Source organism: Piliocolobus tephrosceles, chromosome 2 (assembly GCF_002776525.5).
Source record: "Piliocolobus tephrosceles isolate RC106 chromosome 2, ASM277652v3, whole genome shotgun sequence".
Classification (NCBI taxonomy): Eukaryota; Metazoa; Chordata; class Mammalia; order Primates; family Cercopithecidae; genus Piliocolobus; species Piliocolobus tephrosceles.
Window position 1 is genome coordinate 101,850,950 of NC_045435.1, and position 20,871 is coordinate 101,871,820.

The 20,871-nt window shown below is 37.4% G+C and overlaps 1 protein-coding gene across 2 annotated transcripts in view; it reads right to left on the reverse strand.

Moving 5' to 3' along the window:
• VPS8 (VPS8 subunit of CORVET complex) overlaps window positions 1–20,871 on the reverse strand; it is a 259,046-nt gene that overhangs the window by 133,466 nt on the left and 104,709 nt on the right. For both annotated transcript variants that reach the window (XM_026454890.1, XM_026454891.1), the window contains 7 exons: window positions 18,171–18,242; window positions 13,112–13,231; window positions 11,619–11,675; window positions 9,728–9,810; window positions 8,618–8,702; window positions 7,720–7,818; window positions 1,272–1,361 (listed from right to left, as the gene is read on the reverse strand). In XM_026454890.1, coding sequence (XP_026310675.1) covers window positions 1,272–1,361; window positions 7,720–7,818; window positions 8,618–8,702; window positions 9,728–9,810; window positions 11,619–11,675; window positions 13,112–13,231; window positions 18,171–18,242 — 606 coding nt within the window. The remainder of the gene's footprint in view (window positions 1–1,271; window positions 1,362–7,719; window positions 7,819–8,617; window positions 8,703–9,727; window positions 9,811–11,618; window positions 11,676–13,111; window positions 13,232–18,170; window positions 18,243–20,871) is intronic.

The following is a 20,871-nucleotide window of genomic DNA, read 5'->3' on the forward strand; positions in this document are numbered from 1 at the left end:
TATGCAAGTGCTTCTCTGTTCCAGAGGCAAAATTTAAGAAAAGGTTGTATTCTTATTTCTGTCCCTAGGGCCTAGCACACTGCTAAAGAGTGGGGCTGCACTAAGTGTCTGAATGAATGAATTCCATGTTTTTGTCTCTCATGCCAGCTACCTCCTACTCACTGCTCTGATTTCCTGCTTGCACAGCTATTCCCAACCACTATTAATGTCACTTGAGGACTCTGGGTGGTGCTTCAAGTCCCTGTCATTGTCCTATTCCCTGCCTCTATCACTGTGGCTACAATGACAGGGAGCAAACTCAACATCAGCACTGCCATGGTAAGTGGTAAGTGGAATACCTTAAATAGTGCATTCAATAGTACTTCTAACTGAGCTTCTCAATATTTACCACGCATATAGCTGCATTCTAGTTAAGATTTTCCAAGAAAAATTCTAAACAGCACAATTTCAGGATGACAAAGTTTTGAATAAATATGAATCTCAAAGAAAACAGTGTGGGCCAGGAGCGGTGGCTCATGCCTGTAATCCCAGCACTTTGGAAGGCCGAGGCAGGTGAATCACGAGGTCGGGAGATCGAGACCATCCTGGCTAATATGGTGAAACTGTGTCTCTAAAAATATAAAATATATATATATATATATATAATTAAATGTATAAAATATAAATATATAAATATATTTTATACATATATTTAAATATACTAAAAATATTTTTAAAAATTAGCCAGGCATGGTGGCAGATGCCTGTAGTCCCAGCTACTCAGGAGGCTGAGGCAGGAGAATGGCGTGAACCCAGGAAGTGAAGCTTGCAATGAGCGGAGATTGTGCCACTGCACTCCAGCCTGGGCGACAGAGTGAGACTCCGTATCAAAAAAAAAAAGAAAGAAAAAAGAAAACAGGGTTGTGGATCCTACAGCAAAAGAAAATGGGGGAAGAGAGGATTTTTGGATTAGGATTTCTAGAATAAGTACATTATAGTTCCAGAAATGCTTCTCTGAAGCTCATATTTGTTATGCACAAAGATCAGCTCCCTCATTTCCAAACTTAGAGATCACGCAACTGCTCACACACACACACACGCACATACACATGGTATTAGGTTTGTGCCATTAAAGAAATGGCAAAAACCACAATCACTTTTGCACAAACCTAATAGAAACTGCTAATAAATATCAACTGAAGAAATCACTATAATCAAAACTTCTTAGGTGAAGATTTAATAATTGTCTCTCCACTAGATATTTTTCCCCAATATATATTTGCAATATGTACCTGAAGTTTTTTAATGACCGTTTCAATATGTCCAGAAAAGTGGGTGGCAACCAGCTCCGCAGCTTTACAGGGCTTCAGGGACACAAGTTCCTGGAGTTAAAGGAAAAGACAAAGCCATCTTTAATTGGTCATTTAACCAGCATATCCACAGATGTGAGGCATGATTACCTACCTCAATACAGTCGCAAGCTTCCATACTGCATTTCAGCAGACCTTGATATAGAGCCTCAATTTAAAGGGCACTTTGCAAATGAGCAAAATTAGAAATGTGTCATGTAAAAAAAAAAAAATCAAAATTTAATTTAAAGAAAGGTAATTCAGAACTCTTAGAAAATGAAAGCACTGTAGAATTCTGGATTTCAGCCATGATATCTGCAGGAGAAACAGAAGGAACAAAAGCTTCCCAAGTTCCCTGTCAATGCATTTCACCCTGGAGCTTAAAGTAATAACGTGAAGAAATGAGAAAGTAAAGTTGTAATTTATCTGGCTAAGAATTTTAAAACTTTACTTCTGGTGACCAGTGGATTTAGAAACTGCAAGCATTTTAAGAAACAAATTTCAGGTCTTAAATTTTACATGAAAGTAAAATGTTGACCACTTTTAATGAAACATTGTTAATAAAATCTATTTGTCAAATATAAGACTTGTAATTTGACCTCCCCTTGGACTTTCCTGGACACTACTGGCTATCCTTTTCTTTTTAAAATTCTCTTCTTACTTGGTTTCTGTCACCTAATACTCTACCTTTCCAATTCACCTTCTCTGTGGGGACACTGTGATCAAACACAACCATGATACACGGCTAAAACACAAAGACCAAATGTAGACCAAAATAGTGTATTATTAAATAAAACTCAGACAAGCCACTATGACTGCAACATTCACAATGTATCTCGTAATTATCGTGTTAGGTAGTACTTGCAGATTCGTAATAATTAGCTGCCACAAATAACTATAGTTTATATAACTTTAATGCAATACTCCTAATAAGAGAGAAGGTATAACTAAATATTACAAAGGAGACACTGTTACTGATCTGTAGACATTCAAAATAAGCTATGATGAATGAATTTATGCCAAGTATTTGGAAATTTAAACAAAATAAATTCCTTAAAAGTACAATTTAATAAACCGACTTGAGAAGAAATAGCCTGATGTGATTTTTTTTTTTTTTTTTTTGGTACAGACGGGGTCTGGCTATGTTGCCCAGGCTGATTTGGAAGTCCTGGGCTCAACAGATCATCCTGCCTCGGCCTCCGAAAGTGCTGGGATTACAGGCATGAGTCACCGTGTCTGCCCCTGATTTGATTTTTAACTATTAAAATAACTGAATGAGTAAAAACTTTCCATATGAAAAACTGTAGGCTCAAATAGCCTCACTGGTAAGTTCTAGTAACCATTTAAGGAAGAAACAATCCCAACCTTAACTAAACCTCTTACAACAGAGAACAGAAAAAAGAAAAATTCTTCAGTGCATTGTATGAGGCTAGTAACATTTTGACAACTAAACCCAGTAGGACAAAATTACAGATAAATCTGAACCACAATATTGATACAAACATCCTAAATAAAAATGAAATTCAGCAATGTATAAAAAGAATAATATATCAGGATCAAGTTGCACTTAGCTGCAAAAATCAAGGTTGGTTTAATATCAATAAAATGTAACACAAAAACAGAATAAGGAAGAAAACATGATGAAATTCAAAATCCATTCATGAGGACTCTTGGCATACTAGAAATGTAAGAAAACTTCCATAAAAATCCCTATAGCAAACATACTTATGTTGGAAATGAAATTTTTTTTTTTTGAGACAGAGTCTCTTGCTCTGTTGCCCAGGCTGGAGTGCAGTGGCACCATCTCGGCTCACTGCAAGCTCCACCTCCCAGGTTCATGCCATTCTCCTGCCTCAGCCTCCCAAGTAGCTGGGACTATAGGTGCCCGCCACCATGCCCAGCTAATTTTTTGTATTTTTAGTAGAGACGGGGTTTCGCTGTGTAAGCCAGGATGATCTCGATCTCCTGACTTCGTGATCTGCCCGCCTCGGCCTCCCAAAGTGCTGGGATTACAGGCGTGAGCCACCGTGACCCACAGAATGAAATTTTTAAAAATGCCATTAACAACAGCATTAAAAATATGAAGTTGTGACAGTAAATATAACAAAGAATGGGGCTGGGCATGTGGCTCACGCTTGTAATCCCAGCACTTTGGGAGGCCAAGGCAGATGAATCATTTGAGGTCAGGACTTTGAGACTAGCCTGGCCAACATTGCAAAATCCTGTCTCTACTACAAATACAAAAATAAGCTGTGAGTAGTGGTGACATCTGTAATCCCAGCTATTTAGGGAGGATGAGGAAAGAGAATCATTTGAACCCAGGAAGCTGAGGTTGCAGTGAGCCTAGATGGTGCCACTATACTCCAGCCTGGGCGACACAGTGAGTGAGACTCTGTCTCAGAAAAACAAAACAAAACAAACAAAATGAAAACAAAGGATGGAAAGTCTCCACAGAGGGTATTATAAAACTTTATAGGGGCTGGGTGTGGTGGCTCACGCCTATAATCCCACCACTTTGGGAGGCTGAGGTGGGCAGATCATCTGAGGTCGGGACTTCGAGACCAGCCTGACCCACATGGAGAAACCCCATCTCTACTAAAAATACAAAATTAGCCGGGCTTGGTGGTGCATGCCTACAATCCCAGCTACTTGGGAAGGATAAGGCAGAAGAATCGCTTGAACCTGGGAGGTGGAGGTTGCGGTAAGCCGAGATTGTGCCATTGCACTCCAGCCTGGGCAACAAGAGCAAAACTCTGTCTCAAAAAATAAATAAATAAAAATAAAACTTTATAGGAAGATATTAAATAAAGGATTATACCATACATAGATATGAAGACTCAATATTGTAAAGACTGCAAGTTATCTTCAAAATTATTGATAGATTCAGTACAATGCCTGTCATAATCACAAAGTTAAAAAAAATTTAGTGGAACTTACTAAGCTGATTCTAAAATGTATTTGGAAGTATCAAAAGTCAATAATAGACAAGATTCTGTTAAAGATATCAAGACTCATTATACAGCAACAATATTAAAAAGTGTGGTACTGATGCAGAGATGGACAAACAGACCAATGGAACAGAAGGACCAGAGAAACAGACTACGCATATAGATCCTTGATATACTCATCACAAAGGTAGCATTGCTGAGCAACAGGAAAAGGCAACCTTTAAAAATAACTGCTGCTGGGACAATTGGGCATCTGTATTCTAAAAAACTAACTTGACTTCTATGTCATACTATGTACAAAAATTACTTTCAGGTGGAACTCAGAGCCAAAGCTTAAAAAGAAATAAGAAAGAAAGCAGGACATAAAGTGGAGGGGGGAAATTATTATTTTGACCACTTAAAAAAAAAAAAACACAAAAAGATTGAAAGGAAAAGCCACAGAACGGGAGAAGATATTTGCAAAATATATTGCTGATAAAAGACTAACATCCACAATACATAAAGAAATCTTCCAAAGCAGTAAGTATGAGACATTCAAACAGAAAAATGGGCAAAAAACTTCAGCAGGCACTTCACAAAACAGAAAACTTAAATGCCCAATAAACATATGAAAAGGCTGTCAATCTTATTAGTAATTAAGGAAAGGTAAATGTAAAACATAATTAGATATCATTACACATCCACTAGATCGGGAAAGATTTAAAGTTTGCTAAGGATACAGAGTCCGTAGGAACTCTCATACAGTGCTGGCATCCAGTGAAATTTAAAATATTAATCTCAACTAACTAGCAATTATATACTCTAGAGCAGAGATTATGAGTTAGCATACATCAAAATAACTTAGGGGATTGCTGGGCCTCACCCCGAGTTTCTGATTCAGGAGGTGTGAAGTGGAGCATCTGCATTTCTATCAAATTCTCAGCTGATGCTGTGATGTCGGTTTGGGAACGAAACTGAGAATCACTGCCTTAGAGAAATGTCTGTGGCTGTGCTCAAGATGCACATAAAAGAATGATTATGAACAGACTATTCTTAATAATTAAAACTAGGAACAACTGAAATGTCTAGCAGCAGTAGAATGGATAAACTGTAATATACTTATAAAATGGAATACTATACAATAAAAATCAACTGTAGCTACATAAAACAAAATGTACAATCTTCTCAAACAAAATACTGGGCAAAAACAAGAAAATAAAGTACGATTTCATTTTCACAAAGTTCGAGAATAGGCAAAACAAAAACATATATTTTGGGATGCATGCACATGTAGTAACAGCATACAAAAAGGTAAGAAACTGTCACAAAAACCAGGATAATGGCTACATGGGGGAAGGGCGGAAGAAAAAAACTGTGATCAGAAAAGAATACATGGGAAAAGTCTGAGGTATAGAAATATAATATTTCTTGTTCAGGACCTAGGATGTTTGCTTTTTAATTTTTAATTAAGCTGTACATGTGTTTTATGTACTTTTTTGAATGTTTTATAAATTTCAAAATATAAAATGTCAACACAATCTAATGAAACCTTTCATATTCAAAAAACCATCTGAACCAGAGATTCGTCATCTAAGAAAGACTTAGGGATCTGTAGATCCCTGAAACTTTAAACAGAATCATAATATCTATGTACATGTGCAATATTATGAGGCATAAGACTAAATCTTTCATTAGAGTCTCAGAAACAGTGTAGAGCCCCAAATGTGTTAAGAACCACTAAGCTATAAACTAAGTGTATCTTGTCAGAAAACTTCATTATGACTTTTTGTCCTATGTATTTAATGTTGATTATATTTACATTACTGAAGACATAGAAGTCCTTCAACAAAAGTTTATACACCTGTCATTGTGGCCTTAAGAGATATTAAAAAGTTCAAGGTGAAAAATATGCAGATGTGGGAAAAACTAGTCAGCAAAAATAATTACTGTGCAGCAGAAATACTTCTTGCTTCCCCAGCTTGAGCTTTTTGCTGAGTAATCTGTTTACTCATTGATTAATTTATCACATTTCACATAATGCAGAGATGTGGCTTCATTTTTGATGTCTGGAATCCATGTGCTCAAACCATTGTATAATGCAGATGAGGTGAAATGAGAACTGAACCATAATATAACCATGGAGACTTGAAGAGGAGGAAGAAAAAGAGTACTAAATGATTAAAGAGAAAAAATATAAAACACAAAATCAGAGAACGACTTCTTGGGTTATCCTGCCATGATATATTCATCTGTTGTTAGCAGGAATATAACAACATTAAATAATATATTCCATGTTCTCAATCCTATATACAGCAGTGTGGAAATTACTTCAGACCACATATCTCATGACTGGCTATACCACCTTTCATGTCAGATACTTCACAAGAAGATGCTATTCACACCTCTGATCTTTCTAAACCTTACAACCTTCAGGAACTAAAACAAAGTATCCACATCATATCCTTTCGTATAGTTTTTCGTATCTATAAAAAATGTTCAAACATGTTGAATAATCATATCTTTACTACATCTCTAAATCCACCACCTGACTCTTGCTATGAGGAGAACAAGAGCAACTCTGTAGATACAAATGTTATTCCCAAAACTAGGATTACCTCAGTTTAAATGTTATTCCCACAACTAGGATTACCTCAGTTTAAACGTTATTTCCAAAACTAGGATTACCTCAGTCTAAATGTTATTTCCAAAAGAGGATTACCTCTTTTCTTACTATTTTTTCAATAATCAGAAATAAACATAATAGAATAGATAAAATAACATAAATCATAAGAATAATAGATTTCAACAAAACTGCTAGTTCTGTTGGATTCTGGGGTAAGGAGTATGTTATGAACATAAGGAAACTCAAGTAAGAAGTGATTTTTGGGTCCCATTTCAGAACACATTGTGATCACAGCCCTCATCACACAGGTAGTCTATTTGTATAACTAGAAGCATTGTTTCTTAATAAGAACTTTTTGTTTCAATAGAAGTGAACACTTGCATCCTCTGTAAAAGAGCAGGCATCAACAAAATCAGTGAATTAGTTGACCACAGCTAGGTCAGAATCATCATCCTGTTATATAAGGAAGAGAAATACCTCATTGCAGTAATTTTTCTAAAAGTCCATTAGATGATTGGAGGGTATGGCACCCATCACATACTAGGAAAAAAGGACAAGTAGTATTCTCAGAATCATTCTAGGAACTTTGTAAAAATGCACTAATACTAGTTTGTCACTAGCTGATTGAACATGGGCTAGTTTCAGAAGTCATGATGTAATAGATTGCATGTGACAAAGACTTTATGAATACAAATATGAGGTAGAATAATTACATGAAAAACATTTTAACCCTAAATTAAATCAACTGAATATGATACATGCCATTGTTTAGTTGGCATAAAGTTAACTTGGGTTAGATGAGCATTCAGATGGTGAAGTGTGAAGTTTTGCACATCGGTACCTCAATATGATCCATTGCTTTCTGCCATACAGACTGCTTCTCCTCTGCACTGTGTCCGGGAATGGATAAGATATTGTGAATGTAATTAAAGACTTCTTCCTGAAGAGCACAAGACAATATAATTTATTCATTTACTCACTCAAGATTTAGTGCCTACCAACTGAACCAGTCTTGGTAAACACCTATCATTTGAAGATGAAAAACCATCTGGACATTGTTAACTGATGGAAAACTCTGCCCCTAAAAAGAAAGCGTAATTGTTTAAAATTTAGGGTAGACTCTTAGAAGCAAAAAATCTGTTCTAATTAATTTTGGTTTCAATTTATTAATCTTCGGTGACCTAATGAAGAAATATCACACTTTGGCTTTTGGGGATCCCACTGTCCACATTCCCAATTTCAGCTCAAACCACTCCTGCCCTTGTCTATTATGCTCCACCTATATTTCACGTCATCTATATGATCTCTACTCAGCTCCTTGAACATGTCAATTTTCCCCACCTCAGGTCTTTTGCATATACAGTTTCCCATCCTGGAACACTCTTCTTGACTCTTTCCTTCACGGGCTTCTCAGATTCCAAAACTCAGTTTATATGTCACTTTCTCTGAAATTCCTCCCCTGGCTACTCTGTATAAGTCAGTTCCCCATTACCCTTTAAGTTGCACTCGGTTTCTCTTCCCTAGCATTTATCTCCATTTGTAATCATATTTGGCTTTGTTAATTGTCAGTCTCCATTACTAAATCATACATTCCAAAACAGCAAGAACTATATCTGTTTTAATTATCAATGTACATTTGGCTCATATACATGCACAAATATTTCTACTCAACAGTTATTTGTACTCAATAAGAGGGAAAGCTGAGTAAGAAAAAAGGGTAAAGCAGTGTCTCGACTCACCTCTCTCAGAGGGTCACGTAAGTAGCAATCAATAATTTTGTCATATTGGTGTTCTCTTTCATACATAAATTCACAAATTTGATAGCTAGAATGTAAAGGGAAAAACTTCAGTGTACCAAACAGGCAGGTTTTTGAGACATTTGCTCTGGCACACAGGTTAGTATTCGGAAAAGTAGGCCGGGTGTCCTGGCTCATGCCAGGCACTTTGGGAGGCTGAGGCAAGAGGATTGCTTGAGACCAGGAGTCTGAGATCAGCCTGGGCAACATAGCAAGACCCCGTCTCTAAAAAAAACCCTAAAAGTTAGCCAGGCATGGTGGCATGTGCCTGTCATCAGAGCTACTATGAAAGCTGAGGCAGGAGGATTGCTTGAGACCAGGAGGTTAAGGCTGCAGTGAGCTATGATCACACCACTGCACTCCAGCCTGGTCAACAGAGGGAGACCTTGTCTCAAAAGAAAGAAAAGAATAATTAATATAGTAGATGTGATTTCTACTGTTAAATAAAGTTACAGTGAATATCTAAGGGAGATGAATACCTGCCATTCCTTTAACTACAGGTTCAAGAGGCTGCTAAATATTATAAGAAATTTCAATGCTGAATACAAAAGAAATACTAAAGCAATAATGTATCACATAAGAAATAGTGAATATGTTAGACATTGATAATTTACAAAAATTTTACATAAAGTTCCCCTGTTCAGAATTACATCATACAAATACAGCATACTAGATCAGTAGTGATGTGATATTCTCTTATTTGCTATGTCAAATACTACATTGTCTCTAATATAGCTAAGGTAACCATAAAAAATTTATGAAACATGGAAATATTAAAGGAAAAATTTAAAATAAAACATCATAAGACTGCTATTTCACTTTTATGTTTAAACAATTATATAAAAGCTTCATATTTGCCCTATTGATTTCTGCAAATTTTACTAATTTCTAGAATTCAATTAAAAGGCAAAAACTTCACACTTAGTTTTTTGTTATTTGTATAACCTTTCCTAATTAAAAAAGCAGCAATGCATCAATAAACTGGGCTTTAAGTTAGAGAAATGTAATTTAATATTTCTATGGCAAACTAATATACGCCTCAAAACAACTTACAACTCAGCTTTTTCTGCCATCCGGATGAGGCGACTCTCTTCAAATTGAACTATGCCTCCAGCCTGCAGCAATTCTAAAAGGACCTGAACATTTAAAAATAAATGAGTAAAAACACTTGAGAATTTACTAGCTCTTTAAGAGTGCATTCAGCCATGTAGACTATAACTTCTAATTTTTTTCTTTTGTATTCTCAGTTGATGATATTTTGGCTTGCTGTCACATATGGAAGGGGTTAGACTGACATTATAAACTTGATCGTACTGCATTTAAGCCCTATAAAAAGATAAATGGTTCCGCTTTTCAAACATGGAAAGAACGCCACAGAGTTTACGAATGAAGCCCTATGAGACACTGAGCCAACTCTCTGCTAAGCTAAAATGTCCATATATATTCTTTCAAGAAGTGAATTTTTGTCTCACTTTTATGTCTTACGGTTCTTTACAATCTGTTTACCCACAGCTGGTATCCATGTTTATATGTTAATTTTTTTAAAATTATGGCTTTTCATAGCAGCACTATTCAAAATAGCCAAAGGGTGGAACAATCCAAATGTCCATCAGTGGATGAATGAATAAACAAAATGTAGTATATACATACAACGGAATACTATTCAGCAGGAAGAAAATCTGATACATGCATGCTGTGGCATGGATGAAACTTGAACACATTCTGCCAAGTGAAATAAGCTAAATACAAAAGAATGAATACTGTACGACTGCACTTATGTGAGGGACCTAAGGTAGTAAAATTCATAGGGACTGGTAGTTACTAAGGGGTGGGGAGGAGAAAATAGTGAGCAGGAGTTACGATTTCATTGGTATGGTAGTTCAGTTTGGGAAGATAAAAGAGTTCTGAGGATGGATGGTGATGAGGATTGTACAATAATGTGAATACCACTGATGCATACACCTAAAAACGGCTGAAATGGTAAATTATGTGTTATGTCTATTTTACCACAATAAAAAGGAAACAAAAATATTGGGGGTCATATAAATAATTTTTACCACACTACACAGCTGAAATGAGGGGGCCCATATTACTATTTGTATTCAATAAAATTTAAGAGACAACCAAAATTTTACCAGCTGTTCTCTGACCTAGGATACTCTGCAGTAGTCACTGCGCCATAGCTGTGCAGATAAAGGGGTCACTGTTGCTATCCGATAGTCTCAACTTCCCAGCTGTGTATGATTACCACAGTGCCATAAAACCATACTTCCGCACAGCTCTCATGGTTCTTAATTTTACTAGTTTACTTGCCTGACAAAATCTGGCTATCAATACAAAATGGGTTGACTTTTTTAGTGCCCACAATTATGGTGGGTATGCTTTTTAAAGAATCCTACTCCTGAAGGCAACCTCAAGAAAGTGGCATGAATAAAAAGAAGTGGTACTCAAACAGTTACTGTCTCACAATAATTAGTGGAGGGACAGGTGGATTCTAGTCTCCAGAATGGTCAGCTCTAATGCAGTGGGGTTTTAGGGCACTCTCAAAAGTTAGGTATGTCAATACTCAGGACCCTGTAGCTTTTTTGTTTCAGGACCACAGCAGCTAGCAGTAGTTACCAGATTAATGATGCCAATGGAATGCAGCGTATAAGAAGTCCTAGCTGTTGCCACATAATAGGGGAAGATGAAGTAGTTTCTTTGATGTCATGGTAGATGCAAGACAGATCCAGTCTACCTAGGAATTTAGTTTGATATAAGCTTCTTATACATGTACCCTAACAACCATCCACTCTATTTTCTGGTTCCCGCTGACTCTAACTTCGTATTAGGGTTTGGCACAAGTCATTGCCCCTCATGTGTAGTGAGGTCTAGCACAGAAGAATTCTTTCTGGCTTATTCTTCTCTCCTATTTTTTAGCAAAAGGAGTTCTAGTAGTTCATACCTGCTGTCTTTCAGAGTGTCGGGAGTCATCGTCGGGACTACAAAGGAATTCAAGGACCTGGCCAAAGAAAAAGTATTTTTTATTTGATATCAGCATGTAGACATTAATACTCTCATAATAAAAGTAATAACTACCCTTTCAAATAACCAACTTATTCACACCCAGCCAAAACAAATACCACAGGTATAGGGTACCTTCCCAACTGATTAGCCTAGTATATGTAACATCAGGTTCAGGTATGCTAACAATTTAATATGTGCCTTACATACACATTTCTTTACTCTTGAGAAACATAACTCTAAGAGGCCGGGTGCAGTGGCTCATGCCTGTAATCCCAGTACTTTGGGAGGTTAGGGCAGCCCTTGTGTACGTATTTCTTTACTCTTTCGAAACATAACTCTAAGAGGCTGGGCGCAGTGGCTCATGCCTATAATCCCAGCACTCTGGAAGGCTGAGGAAGGCGAATCACTCTGAGGTCAGGAGTTCAAGACCAGCCTGGCCAGCATGGTGAAACCCCGTCTCTACAAAAAATACAAGAAATTAGCCATGCGTGGTGGTATGCGCCTGTAATCCCAGCTACTTAGGAGGCTGAGGCAGGAGAATTACTTGAAACTGGGAGGCAGAGGTTGCAGTGAGCCAAGATCATGCTGCTGCCCTCCTGCCTGGGTGACAGAGCCAGACTCTGTCTCAAAAAAAGAGAGAGAGAGAGAAAAGAAACATAACTATAAGCCAGTGTTGTCTATATACCTTAAGTTTCCTGATACGATACCATGGACCTAGCAAAGCATGAACTTAGGAGTCAGGCCACTTGAATTTGGACACTAACTCTATTAAGACTTAATATTTACTGCTAATAATAACACTTACTAAGTATGACCTTACATGAATTACTTAATCTCTCCAGGCTTTAGTTTCCTCATCTATAAAAGGAGTATAACTGTCCCTATTTTAGAGCTCTTGAGAGGACTAAGGTAACAGACACACATAAGGTTTTGGAACAACGTCTGCCATTGTGAAGTGCTCAAAAAATGCTAGTCATTTTTAGTTACTTTCTCCAGACAAAAAGTATTTTCTTTGACACCTGTGGAAAAATAGGAGATATTTAAGCGGGATTTCAAGATACCTTCAAAGTCATTTGTAAGTAAATTGAGATTTTACAAAAGTAATCTCTTCTCCAGATGATGGTCATAACATTCTTACTACCTGTGAGATGGGGGAGATTCTTAAATTGGGAAACTCTTGAGCAAAGAATTCTAGGCAATTCAGAGCAACAGAATAATTGAGAGAACACAATCTCTATAAACCAATCTCCACAAAACATACCCATACACCCACATACACATACCCCTCAATTTAGATCCAAAACCTGAACAGGCCTCTCCTTGATAAGGTATTTACCCAATAGTCTGTCACATCAGGAAACAGTGTAATCCAGGGAACTGTGCACAGTAAACAGGAAAAAAACTTTTTAGTTTTCACTGCTAGACACTTACCTGATCAAAAAGTGTTCTGTTTACAAACAAGGTGTTGTCAGGCTTTGCAAGCTGCCGAGCAAGGAAGGTAAAGAGACATCCTACTTGTGAGGGGGTAAAGTCTGAATTCTCCACCATAACCTGAGGAGCAAAGGAGACCATTTATTCAATACATCATCTGGTTTGATGCAAAAAAATATATAATTAGAAGAGGGGATAGCCTCATTACTGAAGACTCATAAAAAGATTCTTTTATTGACTGTGCAACAGTTGAATTCAACGCCATTTAGAAGAAGCACAACTACTTGCATACTCTGAAAACATTTCAGTGATTTCTGGCCTATTTGTATCACAATTTGGATGAGAACTGAATTGATAAAGAGGTAGAGATGTAAATTGTAGTATTTCAAAGAAATATTAATCATGTTTCCCTCAGGAATTCTTAGAGAACCCTTCTACAACTAATTTTTTGTTGTTGTTGTTGAGACGGAGTCTCACTCTGTTGCCCAAGTTTGTGTGCAATGGCATGATCCTGGCTCACTGCAACCTCCACCTCTTGGGTTCAAGTGATTCTCCTGCCTCAGCCTCCCAAGTAGCTGGGACTACAGGCGCGTGTCACCACGCCTGGTTAATTTTTGTATTTTTAATAGAGACAAAGTTTCACCATGTTGGCCAGGCTGGTCTTGTACAGTTAAATTTAAATAGCCCTAATAAAAATCTATCCATCAACAACGGAAGAAGAGAGCTGCTTTGAGGTTTGAGAGTAAGACAACTGAGAGTCAAGGTAGCCCAAAGAAGTTAGCTATCACACAGACCAATGAAGTGAATGGCTTCGGCCTTGTATCAAGCAGTTCCTTGAAGACATGGTTTTGTATAACAGGCTTTTTACAACACACACGGTTATCAAATCATAGTCATTCCTCTGGCTTTAACTCAGCTCTCATTTCCTAAGTACTCACTATGTGTAAGATGCTATAAGTGTCTTTAAGAAAATTAGGAACAAGAAGGAAAAGACAGACACATCTTAAACAAAAGGCATAATATAATGACTGCTATTGTAAAGGCACAAATGATTACAGAAGCACACTGGAAAATTTTAATTCAACTGGTTAGAGAGGGAATTTGAAAAGAAATGAGAAGAATAGCTTTTAAGCTAAGTTTTAAAGCCCGTGCAGAAATTTTGACAAGGGGAAATGTCAATAGAAAAGTCAAACCTGGCAAAGAGAAGAGTGAGAGCAAAATCATGGACACAGAAAAACACAATTGTTGGGGGGAACAATAATATTTATTAGAATGTAGCAGCATGCAGGAAGAGGGAAACAATAGATTAAAAGCGAAGATGAGGTCTCAAATGTCTTCCTAAGGAATCTGGAACGTATTCTACAGAAAACTGGCAAGCTACTAAATGTGTTCCACCAGGGGGGTTGATTATGACCAGTACCGCGCTTAGGAAAATTATCCGGTCAGCAGTGCATGGGATAAAATTAACAAAAGAAAGAAACACAAGGCAGGGAGAGCAAGATACAAGCGACTGCAGGAGTCTAAGGGAGAGACCAAAGGGCTCTTAAGTAGGGCAGTGATCACGAAAACGGAAAGAGGCAGCGAGAGCAGGGACAGGACAATTATTCCCATGCGTGGAACCATGTGGTTCAAGGAGCAATGAAAAAGGACAGATTTTGAGCCTGATTGGCAGGTGGGATAATGATGCTATTAACAGAGAGAATACAGAAGTGGGGGAGGGAAGACCACGTACTGTTTTGGGTGAGCTGAATTCACGGGGGCAACTCTACAACAAATTAGGGTATAGTACCCTCACACATCTATCAAAAAGTTCCAAGTTCCCTCCTTCCATCCTCCACGTAAAGATAAAGCACCAGATTTCTCCCATTATACAACATTCCCTAGCTTTTGACCTACTTCCTCTTACATCCCTTTCTTTTACCCTTTCTGCTTTTAGTCCAGTAATCATCGCTTGCCAAGTGCATACTCATTAGTAGAGTATGTGGGTATTTCAAGTTATAAAAACTCTTATCATATATATATATATATATATATATATAAAAGAATTCCCTCATCACCTCAGCGAGTGTCTAATTGCTTATTATCCTACAAAAGGCCATTTCCTTTCCATTTCTTCTTTGGCCTCTTTCAGAGACCATGCTTACACATTTTCTGGGCAATGTAAGAAGTCACAAATTAATAGATGTTTCCTCTGTCTGCAGCCATTCAGCACACATGATAACACCCATTGGCCTGTTCTCTGGTCACTGCCTATACTCCTCCTCTCACTGGCTCTCTCACAAGTACACTTTAACCAATTAGCACATCTCTAGCACTAGAAATGAGAAAAATAATCTCCAAAGCTCATTCTTCACTGACCCAAGGTAAATACTATCAAGACAACATACAAGAATGGCAAGTCACCAACAGGAATAGTCAAGTACTTGTGGAGCTTTCTCTTCATTTGGATCACTCTTCTAACTTAGTATAGTTTCAAACTCAAATTGCAATTTAACCAACTTACATTTACCTGACACCTACTGCGTTGCAGGCATTGTGCTGGATGTGTTCTAGGCAGGCTAAAACAATGACCAAATATAATAATAATAATAATAATAATAATAATAATAATAATAATAATAATAATTAGAATAATCCTCAGTCTCTACATTCAAGAAGCTCAAGTCTAGATAAGACAGATAAGAAAATATGTAAATATGACACTACAGTGTGCTAACTGAAGCATAAAGTGTTGCCTGAGCACAGACAAGGAGCAACTAATCAACCTAGATGTATGGGAGAGCATCCAAAAGAGTTTTTCATAGATGATATTTCAGTTAAGTCTTGGAAAATGATTAGGAACTTGCCAGTCAGTGAAAGGAAAGGAAAAGGCATGACAGACTGAAAGAAAATCCTTGCAAAGAACATAAACCATCAACACACCACAGAGAGTCTAGTGAATTCTAATAATTTAATATGGTTGAGGGTACATAATACAAGGTATGTGGGGAAGGATGACAAGGTGGATGAGAGAAGGGACCAGTTATAGAGACCTAGTCAGGACCAGAAAATAGAGAGGGATCATGGATATTCAACAGTTTAGACGGGTATGGCAGAAACTATTACTTATGCTCCAACATCTAGTCTTCCTTCCTTAGAAACAGAACTCCTCAAGGCTGCGCACAGTGGCTCACACCTGTAATCCCAGCACTTTGGGAGGCTGAGGCGGCAGATTACCTGAGGTCCGGAGTTCGAGACTAACCTGGCCAACGTGGTGAAAATCCCGTCTTTACTAAAAATACAAAAATTAGCTGGGTATGGTGGCAGGTTCCTCTAATTCCAGCTACTCTGGAGGCTGAGGCAGGAGAATAGCTCAAAGCCAGGAGGTGGAGGGTGTAGGGAGCTGAGATCGTGCCACTGCACTCTAGCCTGGGCAACAGAGCAAGACTCAGTCTCAAAAAGGAGGAGGAGGGGGAGGAGGAGGAGGAGGGAAGAAAGAAGAAAAAGAAGAAGAAAGAAGGAGGAGGAGGAGGAGGAGGAGAAGGAGGAGGAGGAGGAGGAGGAGGAGGAAGAAGAAAGGAAGAAGGAGAAGGAGAGGGAGAAGGAGAGAGGGAGAGGGAGAGGGAGAGGGAGAGGGAGAAGAGGAGGAGGAAGAGGAGGAGGAAGAAAGAAGAGGAAGAAAGAAGAAAGAAGAAGAGAACTCTCATGTTTAGCTAAGCACATGGTTACCAAGAATACAGACAATGTTTCTCCATCTCCCCCACCAACTAAGGGGCCTCATATGGTGCAAGCAGAATTGTATTACACAGCTTTTAAGAAGCTTCCTTAAGGAGAGGGAATATTTTCTTTGTTTCTTCATTTTTTTCTACGTGACTAGAATGCAGAGGTAATGGCAGGAGCCTCAGCGGCCATTCTGGATGGAAAGACAGAAATCATATACTAAGTGTAATACTAAGACAGAAGGAATCTGCGTCCCTGAGAAGTTTATGAAGTCACTCTACTAGACCAGGTTGCCTACTTCCAGACTTCTATGAGAAAAATTAATTCCCATCACAATTAAACTATTGTTATTTTGAGTTTTCTCTCACTCACAGCAGAACTTAATTCCAAATGACCAATAGGAAGCCACAGAAGAATATCAGGTAGAAGAAAGGTAAGATCACAAATTAAAGGAGGACAAGACTGGGAATAAATCTAGGTGAAAATTTTCCATATTACCCATCTGAATCAAACTGGCATCATCTGACAGGTTAGCAATCCTGTTCTCATAATCGTCACTGCCTGTCTTACAAGGTTAAATTAATATTAATTGATAGCTCAAAAGAAATAATGTATATAAATATGCTTTGGAAATTATACAGAATGAGTATAAATGTAATATTTTGATGTTATGTACAACTAGAAAACACCTTAATTCTGGTCTCTTGTCCAAAATAATTCAACATTAAAGGAAAGAAAACTCTATTTTACAGTCAAATGAACAAAATAAAAACTCTAAGCTTTCAACTACAAGAGGAAACTGACCTGCCTGAAGTCATACAGACGGAAAAGAAAAGAACCTTTCCCCGCATTCTTCATTAGCAACAGCATCAATCTCAAAATAGCTTTCTGCTGAATCTAATTAGATTTATACTGGGATGATCATTTCTCTGTGCCTCAAATCATTCTTAAGTGTCATCCAGCATCTCAGTGCCATGACAGAATACGGCACTGCCTTAGCAACAAAGTGAAGTTGATATGAGACAGAGGAAGATTCTTCACATTAATTGTTTTCTCAAAGCACTTTGAAGTTAGTCGCTATTATTACATGTAATCATACTAATATAGCAATTATCACCATATGCCTTTCTCACAGTAGTGCTCTCTATTCTGGTCCCCAGTCTAAAGCTAACATACACTAAAAATTTTTTTAAATAAATGATTAGTACTTAATTCAGCTCTTGAGGACAAAGACACCATAATAAAATTTTAAGATATGATTCCAAGAAACCACTTAACAAGATTTTATAACCTGCTATAAAACAACTCAACTATCTTAATATAAGTATCATATAAAGACATGTATTCTTTGAATACTTACTTTCAACAAAATATCCACAATTCGCTGTTGATATTCCACAGCTTGTTTGTCATTTTTAAAATCTTCAAAAGTCTAAAAGGGAGAAATAAATGTTTAAAAGTAATTATTACTTGTACATTGTAGAAGAAAACAAGTTAACAAATTCTTGTTATCAAATTACTCTGAGACTTAAAAAAAAAATCACAAATAAGAATTTGAGAAAGGAAGGCAAAGTCCATGAGAAAAAAAAAAGAAAAAAGAGAGAGAGAGAGATAACACTAATGAAAACAGGTAATTTGGAAGCAAAGGTTTGAGAACAGAGGGATAAAATACTACATGTTCAGCCATCATTCAGTCTATGTTATCTGGAAATAACTAAGACACAGTTTATTAACTATCATAAAAATAACTTTCATAATTTTCATGACAATTAAGAAAAATGATGTCCAAAGATAGGCATTTAAAAATACTATTATGGTAAAAAAATTAAAATTATCAAGCCTACTTACTAATCTCAAAACACTGCCAACTATGGCAACTTTCATTTTATGTAACTGATCAAGCAGAGCCAAAAGACTTTGAATATAATATGCATCAAAATAAATTACAATACCAGATTCTGTTTGTCAGTATATGATAATAGCATGTCACAAAAAAAGTAGTACATATAGTATATATGAAGAAAATGAGATTATGTCCACTATCAAAAAATTGAAATGAAAATTTTTACTGAACAGTAAGAATGATGAAAGACTTAAAGATCGTTCCTATGGTTTTCACTTAGTTCATTTGATTCTGAGAAATGTTTAAATCCATGTAGCGCTAATTTATTGCTATGTCCTTGAAACAAGAAAATGAACTACACAATGTCCCATTAGACTAAAAATAAAAAGGAATTTCAAAGCCATGAACTTTCAAGACATCATAGTCCTGCTCAAACAGGAGTAATTACTGTTCTTCAAATGGGCCTGAATTTCCCCCAATTTCTCCAAAGCACCTTTGTTCAAGCTGTTCTCTTATTAGCATGTCCTTCCCTTCCTTCTCCTGTTTGATGCACAGAAAAACAAAATATTCTCAACTTTTTTTTTTTTTCAGCTAGTCTGCTATACTGCCAGGTAGCTGGGAAATGCTGAAACGAGTTACCAAGGAGATTGGAGGAACTCACTGTGGAAGGCTCAAATAGAAGTTATTCTGATGCATATGTGGGTTAAATATGACTCTGACTGAAGACAGGAAGACGGACTACAAAGTCTCTCTCAGTTCTATCTTCGGATTCATGAGAACAACAAACACACACACACAGACACCCATCCCTGCCTGCTAAAATGAGATGTCACTCTGCAGGTACAAAGGGAAAGTACCATCTGCTAATACAAGTGCTATTCAACTAAAAAACAAAACCATGGAGAATTAACACATGCATTTAAAAACTACAGCAGTGACAGCAAGTAAAAAAGAATTTCCTTCACCATTTTCCTTTTGGCAACATGTAGTCATTCCTTTGAAACAGACACTGATAGTTTGATTCTGTGAACATAATTAAGTTGTAATACACTACGGTGTGAATATTATGATATGCTTCATGACTATTTTGGTGGTAGTTAACATCTGCCACCAAAATGGCACATTGTTAGACCATTATCATCCCACAAAAATGCTTTTAACTATGGGTGTTTACTAGAGGACTAATATGCAAAGATGTCCTAATGGAGAATTACAGTTTCTGAAGTACAAAGGTAGACCTAAAACCCAAGTTGTAAGTCATCTGTGCATCTGGACATTAAAAATTATTTCTGTAGTACTTTACAAATTACTATGGGGTTTCTGTAAAATAATGATAGCAAGCTAACTCCTAATCCAGGGGTCAACATTCTCTGTAAAGAGCCAGACAGTAAATATTTCTGGCTTTGGGGCTACATATGGCCTCCATCACAGATTCTTCTTCTTTATGGGCTGATTTGCCTCTTAAAATATCTTTCAAATCCTTTCACATCTCAGTATCCCCACTGTCACTGCCCTAATTTAAGCCACCATTATCTTCTATTTAGATTACTACAAAATTTACTAACGGATCTCCCTGCCTCCATCTTATCTCATTTCAATCCATTTGTATGCCCCCAAATTCATGTTGAGAACCTATCACCAATGTGATGGTTTTAGGAGGTAAGCCTCTCGGAGGTGTGCCTAAACCAATAGAATCTGCCAGCACCTTGATCTTGGACTTCCCAGACTCTAGAACTGTGAGAAATCCATTTCTGTTGTTTGTGAGCCACCCAATCTATGGCATTTTGTTATAGCAGCTCAAACTGACTAAGACACAAGAGTCAGAGGGAATGTTTTTAAAGTATAAAGTTAATATATTTTCCTTCCTAAAAGGCTTCAATGGCTACCAACTGCTGTAGTATAAAGTCCAAATTATGGCCAGGTGTGGTGGCTTACCCCTGTAATCCCAGCACTTTGGGAGATCAAGGTGGGCAGATCACCTGAGGTCAGGAGTTCCAGACCATCTTGGCCAACATGGTGAAACCCCATCTCTACTAAAAATACAAAAATTAGCCAGGCATGGTGATGCGCATCTATGATCCTGGCTACTGGGGAGGCTGAGGTGGGAAAATCACTTGAACCTGGGAGGCAGAGGTTGCAGTGAGCCAAGACCATGCCATTGCACTCCAGCCTGGGAGACAAGAGTGAAGCTCTGCCTCAAAAATGAGGGAAGGAGGGA